This window comes from Seriola lalandi, unplaced genomic scaffold (genome assembly GCF_002814215.2).
Source record: "Seriola lalandi dorsalis isolate HSWRI2012SDOR001 ecotype SW California unplaced genomic scaffold, Sedor1 jcf7180002054130, whole genome shotgun sequence".
Taxonomy (NCBI): Eukaryota; Metazoa; Chordata; class Actinopteri; order Carangiformes; family Carangidae; genus Seriola; species Seriola lalandi.
This window is the reverse complement of record NW_019524683.1, coordinates 188,028-197,182: the sequence shown is the minus strand read 5'-3', so window position 1 is coordinate 197,182 and position 9,155 is coordinate 188,028. Positions and strand designations below refer to the sequence as shown.

At 42.5% G+C, this 9,155-nt stretch overlaps 2 protein-coding genes across 2 annotated transcripts in view; both read right to left on the bottom strand.

The window, feature by feature from the left end:
• Positions 1 to 4: 4 nt before the first annotated feature.
• On the bottom strand, positions 5 to 2,231 carry atpsckmt (fATP synthase c subunit lysine N-methyltransferase). The gene is made up of 4 exons (XM_023403376.1): positions 1,812 to 2,231; positions 1,185 to 1,322; positions 965 to 1,015; positions 5 to 813 (listed from the first exon to the last, which is right to left on the bottom strand). Exons 1-4 carry the CDS (start codon positions 2,079 to 2,081, stop codon positions 652 to 654), a joined length of 621 nt encoding a protein of 206 aa, XP_023259144.1. The 5' UTR covers positions 2,082 to 2,231; the 3' UTR covers positions 5 to 651.
• A 167-nt stretch (positions 2,232 to 2,398) lies between these two features.
• Positions 2,399 to 9,155, bottom strand: part of LOC111652957 (neuropilin and tolloid-like protein 1) — a 9,729-nt gene continuing 2,972 nt past the window's right edge. The window contains exons 5-10 of the mRNA XM_023403375.2: positions 6,348 to 6,389; positions 6,090 to 6,217; positions 5,431 to 5,659; positions 5,111 to 5,224; positions 4,857 to 5,001; positions 2,399 to 3,765 (exon numbers count right to left, since the gene is read on the bottom strand). Coding sequence (XP_023259143.1) covers positions 3,228 to 3,765; positions 4,857 to 5,001; positions 5,111 to 5,224; positions 5,431 to 5,659; positions 6,090 to 6,217; positions 6,348 to 6,389 — 1,196 coding nt within the window. The 3' untranslated portion in view covers positions 2,399 to 3,227. The remainder of the gene's footprint in view (positions 3,766 to 4,856; positions 5,002 to 5,110; positions 5,225 to 5,430; positions 5,660 to 6,089; positions 6,218 to 6,347; positions 6,390 to 9,155) is intronic.

Here is a 9,155-nt window from a genome sequence, read left to right as displayed (position 1 = left end):
CAGCTTGAGGAGTTCATGTTGTATTTATTAATAAATACACAAACATAAAAACAGGACACAGAGCAGTAGTTTCCTGTTCAAAATATTGTGGTGAACAATCTCCTATCAGACAAGCCTGTTACATTTACCAGCCTCTTGGCAAAAAAATCTTTTTCTGTCAAGAAATGATAAAGTGATTTCATACATAGTATAAACAGCAAAATGCACTGCAACTTCCTTGACACAATCAAGTGATGCAATGCAATCATCCATGGCCAGTACCACTTTTCCCAGGAAGGACTTTTCTCAAGTCATCACCATTTGCAATCTCTTTGATCCCTTGTCTGGTGTTGAGCATCACGAGTGTCAAATACAGACTGATTGATCAGCTCACTTTCAGCATGAGTTTGCAAGTTTCCAACTTTTTTCTGTTAAATCTTATCTACCTTAGACACTGATGAAAAGAGGATTTAAAAGGAGAGCTTCAGTCTTTTATCAGTCTATCCCGGAGTAGAAATTGCATGGATTAAAAAAAAAAAAAAAACAGAAAAACCAGTTAATCAAAGGATTACAAAGCCTGATGACGACGTAATAAAATCTGAGTTTTTGCACTTATGTGTGTATATCTGGCGTGTCCTCTTGTTCTGGCATTGTCTTTCTTGTCATTCGTTGTTACAGCTGTGATTTAAACGTCTCGGCATCGTACACCCATACAGTGTCTATGCCCTCCCCAGCTGTCTCTTCAGGGACCCAGGTAGGGAAGGGGAAGCGGCAGGCCACCACCTTGGCTGTACTTGGCAACTCCCTCGCCAGCTTCAGCTCCAGCTGGTCCATCTGCAGATACAGACGGAAACAATTAGGATATCATGTTGGTAATATTTTGGGATTCAAATGGTACAATTTCTCACCAAGAAAGTATAATTAATTAACTATTAAAATACAATAATTAAAATTAAACTGCTGTAGGACAAATATAAAAACTCACCATTTGAGGGACTCCAAAAATGACAACATTGGAGTACTGAGCAAAACTGACCTGGCAAAAGAATCAGAAATAATGGGCATGACACAGTGAAAAGACACTGTTTTCATTGTAATACCTGATGTCTGTAACAAGAAAAAGACAAGTTCCCAAAGACTGAGTCACAGGTGATTTCCAGAACACCATCCTCCACACTTTATTATAGTAATCAGGTATATCTGACCTTCCACAAGTCAGAGATGTGGAAGGAGGTGGAGCAATGGACTCCCTCTCTCCAGGCCTTGTAGCGAGAATACCACACCAGCCAGGGGTTCAGCTCAAAGCCCGACGCCTTGAACCCATGCTTGGCTGCTGCAATCACCTTCAAGAGGAAGGAAGACAAAGGGAAATGCTATTTATCAGCAGCTATGTATCTATAGCAACTGTAGCAGCGGTTGGATGTTTCCCCCACTTAGGTTTTCTGTTACTTAAGTTTGAATTTGTGTTAAGTGATGCTTCTTTTTTTTTTTTTTAAATGCATGAATATGATATGGCTTGTTATGTTGTTGTTAATAACATAAGACAAGAAAATGCCTTTTCAACTAGAGGTGAGATGAATAAGATGTATAGAAATGATAGAAATAGAAAAGAGGTTCAAATAAAGTGACAAAGAGCAACAGGATCCCTAATACTTCTGCAATATCATTAATTCTAGCACAACAGAGACGCTGACTTTTTAATAGCAGTTCAGTAACAGTAAAACAGTGCAACTTTATTGTTCCTAGAGGAGGTCAGAGGTCAGAACAGCAATACTGGACCTGAATTGTACTCAGTCTTTCGCAGACATTTTTAATCCCCTCGACACACTTACTATCCTCCCATCTCCACTCCCAATGTCCACCAGGCTCCCTGATCTGGCCCGCAGCACGTTGAGGACATTCTCCACCTGAGCTGTGGTCGCTGGGACAAACGGGAGGCAGATTTTTCTCAGGGCAGGGGCAACAAAAGGGGCGGCCACCGCGTACAGGGCGACCAGCGACCCTCCCATCACCCCGGTGACGATGAGCCCGAGTCGGCTTCTGCCCCTGCTCTCCTTCGCGCCGCTCGGCGCCGAGTCCAGGAAAAGCTCCTGTTGTGACATGACGCTTTGTTTTCTTTATTCAAACTATTCAAACAAGCTCATTATGCTCCGTCAAACGCGCTAAACAAATGATAAACAAACCACATAGAAAAAGCCCCGTTGATCTAGCGCCCCTGCGTTCTGACAGATGACCTGTGCAACGCTGAAACAAGTCCGACTGGATGACATGAAAGATTAGCTAACGACGGTTCCGCTCTTCCTTCTTTCCCTCGTCGGTGACTAAATAAACTAAAACTAAAACTACAGCTACAACTAAAATAAAACTATGTAAAACGTAAAATAAATGCACACACTCAGGCATTAAATGTCATGAAAGATAATGGATAAAGGAAAATATTTAATGAAATAAATAAATAGACACAACAAAAAGAAATCAGCCCCCCAAAAAAACGAATAAATAAAAAATTGATACACATAAATAGACATAAGTAAATACTCCCGAACAAGAAAAAACAAATAATTAAATAATGCAACTATTTGCATGGCAACAGAAAATCTAAGTTTCAATTATTTCATTATTTCATTATCTGCTGTCCTTAATCTCGTTCAGTGTTTTCCTATTTGATTCTGGACCAGTGCTCAACACAAAGACTTATTTAAATGAAATAACATCCAAACATACAGGAAACAATGCAAACGCATCATTCATTTACAAAATAATGATAAATATGATGCAGTCGTACGTCGTCGTATTCTACCCCGGAGTTAAAACTTCAAGATACACAAGGAACAGAAAAGGAAAAAAATAACTGATGTATGAGAAAGGGCGGGAAATATCTGTGTGTGTGTGTGTGTCTGTGTGTGTGTGTGTGCATATAAATCCTTCTTTGATCCATTCCTGTTAAATACGAGAGTACTCCAGTGCTAGTCACGTTACCATAGCGATGCTCCTAAATTCTTTGGCTGAGGGTATTTTCCATTATAAGTTTCTCAAGCTCCACCCACTCTATTCCTGGTTCATACAATGTAATAATCTGTTTTAACGTGAAATACATGAGGCCAAGAAACACCTGTGCACATAAAGAATTAAGGTGATTATCTCTGCTGCTGTTTCAATCAATTCACCATGATCCCTCCTATTTATCCCCTTCATCAATGCAGTCCTTGATTATTTGACCATTTCCTCTATTTCCATGTTGCCTTACGTTAGAAGTCATTAGACAGTGTACGGTGGACAGTGTGATCCAGCCCTGACATGCCATGGTGGATCTGATGGTGGTGCATGTGGCGCTGGCTGGTGGTGGGACCATCATCCATCATCAAATCATCCTCCTCCTCCGGCCTGTACCTCTCTGCTCCGTCCTGAGAGTAGCTGTGCTTCATCACCAGGATGCTCCGTCGACCCGCCGGGGTGGTGTGGTAGGAGAGGCGCGGCGACTGTTGCCCCACCATCGCTGGCGGCAATGGAGGCACAAGAGCCCCCCCGTCACCGACAATGTTGGTTTCCCTCGTGCTTAGGTTGCTGCGGCTGCCGTGGACACTCCCGTGCACGCTCCCCTGCTGAGAGCCACAGTGGTGGTCGCGAATACATTTGCTCGAGGAGCGGCGGAGCTTGTGGAACTTCTCGAAGTCCTCGGCCATGGCGGCGTCAGTCAGGTCACCAGACGGGGTGCGGCGCAGAGTGCAGAGCTCGTAATGAGGAGGCTCGAAACCAGGGTGGAGGAGCGCAGGGTCAAAGTCGTCTCTGGGGACACGTAGAGGAAAAGACGACGTTCAGGAAAGTTGTATTTCTGCTTTTAAACCCCAAAGGAATCATGGATGTATGTAACTGTGACACATATGTACAGAACATGTCATCTATGACTGCAAGTTCCAACAACAACAACAACAACAACAACAAAATATTCCCATAAAGCATTTCTTGTGTGTTGTTATTAACGTGCAGTTTGAACCTGCAGGCCTGCGATTCGTGCAGATTTGACTTTCCTTACTGCACAATTATAATCTGACAAACCGACATTTAGTTACAGATATCATGATTAAGGTTGGAGTTGCGTTTACCCAAAGAAATTAGTTACACTGGCAACAGAAGATTTTAGCAGTTAAATATATATGAAGCTGCTTTAATGGTTTCCTGCCACTCGGGGGCAGTAGAACAAGTTAAAAAACACTGACATACCATATGAAGTTTTTACAATGAACTTAGTGATAGTTGCTTATTTACACATCCAGCAGACATGGAGCAACATTAGCATTTACTTGGAGCTGTGTTTCAGGCCCCTTGATGAATGTAAGTCCAACACTGACTCTCCCTCCAGCTCCGTGTGGATCTCTCACTAACTGTGCTGAGCTGATAGTGTTCAAGGACCAGGATGATGAGAGGGAAGTTTGCAGGTTGAAAAACTAAAACAATGAGCTGAAAGTTGGTGATAATTCTCCGTGGGTTCGTCAGTGATTGCGACGCCTTTCACATTACACTGAGTCATTTGATCCATTGTCTCAATACAAATATTGGTTAGTGCAGCTTTAAGCAAGAGGCAGTGTTTGTAATAAAATATTGACCTTTGCTTTGCTCTGTTGACTCCTGGAGACATTTTTCCCCACACTTGGAACTTATTAAATCCCAACACAAATCCTGGTGGATATAGTGTTATGGCCCACACCATATATTGATGACACTGCTAATAATTCATTTATAATAAACTTTCCCTCCATAGCTGCTGGTTAGATCCGGTCCTAAGAGCTTCTGTACGTTTTCCGCCCACATATGCCACCTTGCTGTCAAAATGTGCCGTTTACCTGCCTCTTGACTGTGTTTAATGTCAAAGATCTCACCTACGGATGATGTATTTCTTGCGAGGCTGTTTGATCTGGATGATGACAGAGATGACGAGCAAGATGAGAACCAGGCCACAGGTTACTCCGATGATGGTGAGGTTGGTGTGATCCAGCGTGTCCAGGATGCTGGCTTTCCTCTTCTCTAGTCAGAGAGATAAAAATGACTTATGGTTCAACTACAGCTACTGTATGTGTTTCAAACACATCATGTAGCTGCAGGTGAGTGTTTCTCAGCCTGCGTGTGAGGCTACCTTTGCAGTGATTCTCATCCCAGGGGTAAACGCAGTTCTGGATGCCGTTGCAGACCAGCGTCTGGTTGATGCACATGTTGCTGTGGCAAAAGAAAGTGTCATCTTCACATGGAGCTGAAAAACAAAAGGAAAGAGTCTTTTAAATGTTTTAAGGATATACTGAAAATAAATCCAAACAAACTCTGTCGCTCCTCATTCTATCCTGTAATATTTTATCCTTGTTCACTGATGTTCATTCTTCATGTAAACACCACACGGCCCCAACATGAGCACTTCCTGAATCATGGTGAAAGGGACAACACTGGAAGAGATTCGCTCACGTTCGTGGAAGGTTGTGAAGAGGATCTTGAATCTGCTCTTCCTGCTTCCCTCGTCCGCCCACAGCCTCACCACGCCCACAGAGGACGCCAGCATCACGTCGTTGGCCACCGTGGAGCAGAACTTATTCTTCAGGTGCTCGACTGAACTGCTGCCGTCGTAGATGGCGACAAAGTTACGCTTGCACTCATTCGAGTTGTGCATCTCGTACTCCATAAAACGCATGTAGATCTGGGGATCAAAAAGCTTAAAACGTCTTAAACGTTCTGACACTCGCCCATTTTTGAGTAGAAAGTTGTAAAAACGTAGGTAGGCGATAAATCACACTTGATAGCATTAGCCTACTGTTCTCAAGAGGCACAGAAACCCCTTGAGTTTTTACTGTGTTTAAACTGATTGTAAAATTGAGACTTTTCCATAAAAAAAATAAATGTGAAAAGTACTGATTAAATGACTGTATGTTTTTATACTTTAATGAGCGCTTTAGCTAAGTGTTAGCTACGGTTCTGTGAGGCTGTTGTGAGAATGGCATAATGGCGTTTGACCGTTTGACTAAGTTGTTTGGAAATATGTTTGGATGCTGCCAACCAGAACTGACGAGCAGTTACAAGTAAGACCACGACCACGCAACAATACCAAAAACTGTTTGACATCTCCAGACCTTCGCTCTTGGTGGAGCCCTGATGTACCACCTGCAGTCCACAGCTTCAGTCTGCAGCGCCTGCCCCTCCCTGGCTATCTGCGCCGACTCCACGAAGCCCTCCGGACCGCTCAGCTCAAACTCACAATCTGTGGAGAAGATTTTTGTGTTAAAGTTATACTCGTTTTTTAAGACCATGAAATTTCACCAGCTGTGAAACTGTGGAAAGAGTTTGGGCGATATTTAAAGAGGACGCAAAGACACAAGTTGAATACTCACATGGCAGAGCTGGCAGCGCTCCAAGCTCTTGGAACTCGGGATCTAAAAGCAGAACATAATGAATTATCTAAGTAACATTTACTCCAAGTCTTTCCACAATTAGGGCCCAGAATTTAAAATAAAACATTTTCAAATTTATTCTCTACATACACTGTATGAAAAAACAAGTCAAACTGTTGAAAGAGATATTTTTTAACATGCGTAAAAATTGGTGAGAAAATGTATTTGCACAGATACTTTTTTCTCTGGTTGCACAGTAACATTCATTTTGTTGAGGGAAAAGGGTCGAGATAAATACAAAATCTCTGACCATAGATTTCTGGGTTAAGTACAAGAAAAATAAATAAATAAATACCACACGATGAAAATAACAATATTTAAAGACATATTGCAAAATTAAAAAAACAAAGAAAGAAAAACAAAACAGCTGGCCTAGCCTTACATAATCTACGTAGCAGCACATTTCCTCTGCCCTCATTCAAACTCTCCTGAAACCCTGATGCCCTTCATCAAAAAAAGAACACAAACACACACACACACACACACACACACACACACACACACACACACACACTTGGCCTCAGAAAGGAAAGAGATATTGTGTTCTAAACCTTTGTGCTGATGAATCTACTTGCTAGGTGGATTATAAATCCCGATATACCGGCTTAGTTCGGAGACAGATTAGGTTCCAACAGCAACGACAACCTAGTGATAAAAATGTCATATCTTTTTGTTTTTCTAAATTCTCTTGGAAGGTTTTTTTTTTATATAAAGAACAAATCCACACGTCAGTGAAAATCAATGGAATACCAAATAGGGTCGTATAGCACATGAACAATATATTTATAACTGGGAATGCGGCACATTGCTGAGCAGGTGTGATGTAAGACGAGCAGGTGATGGACTCAACTGAGCCTCAAATCAAATCAACAAGGACTCTTATTAATCCTCTCATGTTCCTCCTTACCCGTTTCTGCTTCAGGCTCGGAACAGATTATTCACATTCATACTGTGTGTGTGTGTGTGTGTGTGTGTGTGTGTGTATGTGTGTGTGTGTGTTGCAACAATGCATTCCCAGAGACAAATATAAATGCTTAAATATGCTTAGTAGGTTGTTAACACTGTAAGTTACTGAACTGTAAAATTGTATGAAATAATTCAAAAGTTCTGTGTGTAAAAAAACAACAAAACAAACTGACAAGCTCAGACAAACAACTTCCGCCCTCCAGCAACTTAAAAACGAGTGTGTGTGAGACTCACAGTCACAGAGGAGTCTGAAACTGGAACAATCCCTTGAGGAATAAAAAATACACAGAATAAAAACATAACGTACAGAGGCTTAATCATGTTAAGAAGAAGAAGGAAGAAAGACAGAAAGAAGATGGCAGGATGGCAGGATGGATGGATGGATGGATGGATGGATGGATGGATGGATGGATGGATGGATGGATGGATGGATGGATGGATGGATGGATGGATGGATGGATGGATGGATGGATAGATGGACGGACAGGGGGATGCAGATTAATCTTTGGCCCTCGTCAGTGTAGGTGGCTTATAAAATCTGCTGTTAATAAAGCCTCTGCCTCGGACTCCCTTAAGCTGCTACTGCGGCTCAGTGATGACAAGCTGAATTCCCCTGAAGACAAGCTTTCATTAACTCTTGTGTGTGAGAGGAAACAAGTGCTCGTGTGTGTGTGTGTGTGTGTGTGTGTGTGTGTGTTGGAAGAAATGCTCTCCTTCCTCTTCCCTTGTCGGCTGCAGCTGGTGTGCCTGCACTACAAATGGAAATGAGAGAAACATTCCCAGCAGCATGCAACCACGCCGCTATTAAAGATGCAATATGCGACTGCTTGGCGTCGCAGCGTATTGTGCAATGACCCACATCCTTAATGCAAACGACAGATAACAGGATTCTCCCGCGGTATCGATCTCATCCGAGTGTGTATTACGTCGTGGCACCGGGAAACACAAGTGTCTGCCGTGGGTGCGAAGGTGTGTTAATGTGCGTTTGTTTGTACCACCAGCCGTGACAACGTGTGTGTGTAAGTGTGTGTGTGTGTGTGTGTCGTCACAGAGCAGCTTGACTGTATGAGCAGATAAATGAGCCAGAGAAAGGGAGCGAGTGTGTAAGAGACGTGCAGCAGCCAACAATGTCAAACTCACAACAGGGTGGTGGATTAGGAGAGAGAGCGCCAAGGAAAGGAGTTGAAGGCTTAGAGATGTAGTAATACCCTAAACACACACCCCACCACCCCCGCCTCCACCTCCACCCCTCAGCCAGACAGAGCAGCAGCTGCTATAAGAATCACAACCTATAGCTGATATGCAGAATTTAACTTCCTTTTAATTAAGTGTCCCACATTATTTTATCCATTAGTACACGACAAACACGTAGTGTAAGATTTCATATGTTGTAGACGTACAGACCAAATCACAAGCCATGAACACGACCACTGAGAATGATTTTCACTTATTATTTTAACATTATTTTAACATTTGAAAGCATTTTAACACAGAGACGCTCTATAAAGTGTTTATATTTAAACAAATTTAACTACAACTGTCCAAGTTTCCAGCTGGAAAAAAAAGTTAATTATTGTTGCAAACAGTTTATTTTCCCTAAACTATTAGGGGCTTTTCCGTCAGCCAGGGTTGGACTGCTTAAGCTGACATGTGTTTGCAGCGTCACAGGAAGGGATCACCATGTGTGCTGCTGTGGTCCGACTGGGTCGCAGGGCCGAGCTTGACTTTCTTATTTCTTTTTTTGTGACATCTGACATACCATATCACACCCCCCCCCCCCCC

Excerpts from the sequence above, each read along its gene's own strand:
- atpsckmt (XM_023403376.1), bottom strand. The coding sequence starts at position 2,081 with ATGTCACAACAGGAGCTTTTCCTGGACTCGGCGCCGAGCGGCGCGAAG. Across the intron at positions 1,323-1,811 it reads GGAGTGGAGATGGGAGGATA|GTGATTGCAGCAGCCAAGCA; the intron begins GTAAGTGTGTCG and ends TTCCTCTTGAAG. Across the intron at positions 814-964 it reads TTTTTGGAGTCCCTCAAATG|ATGGACCAGCTGGAGCTGAA; the intron begins GTGAGTTTTTAT and ends CTGTATCTGCAG.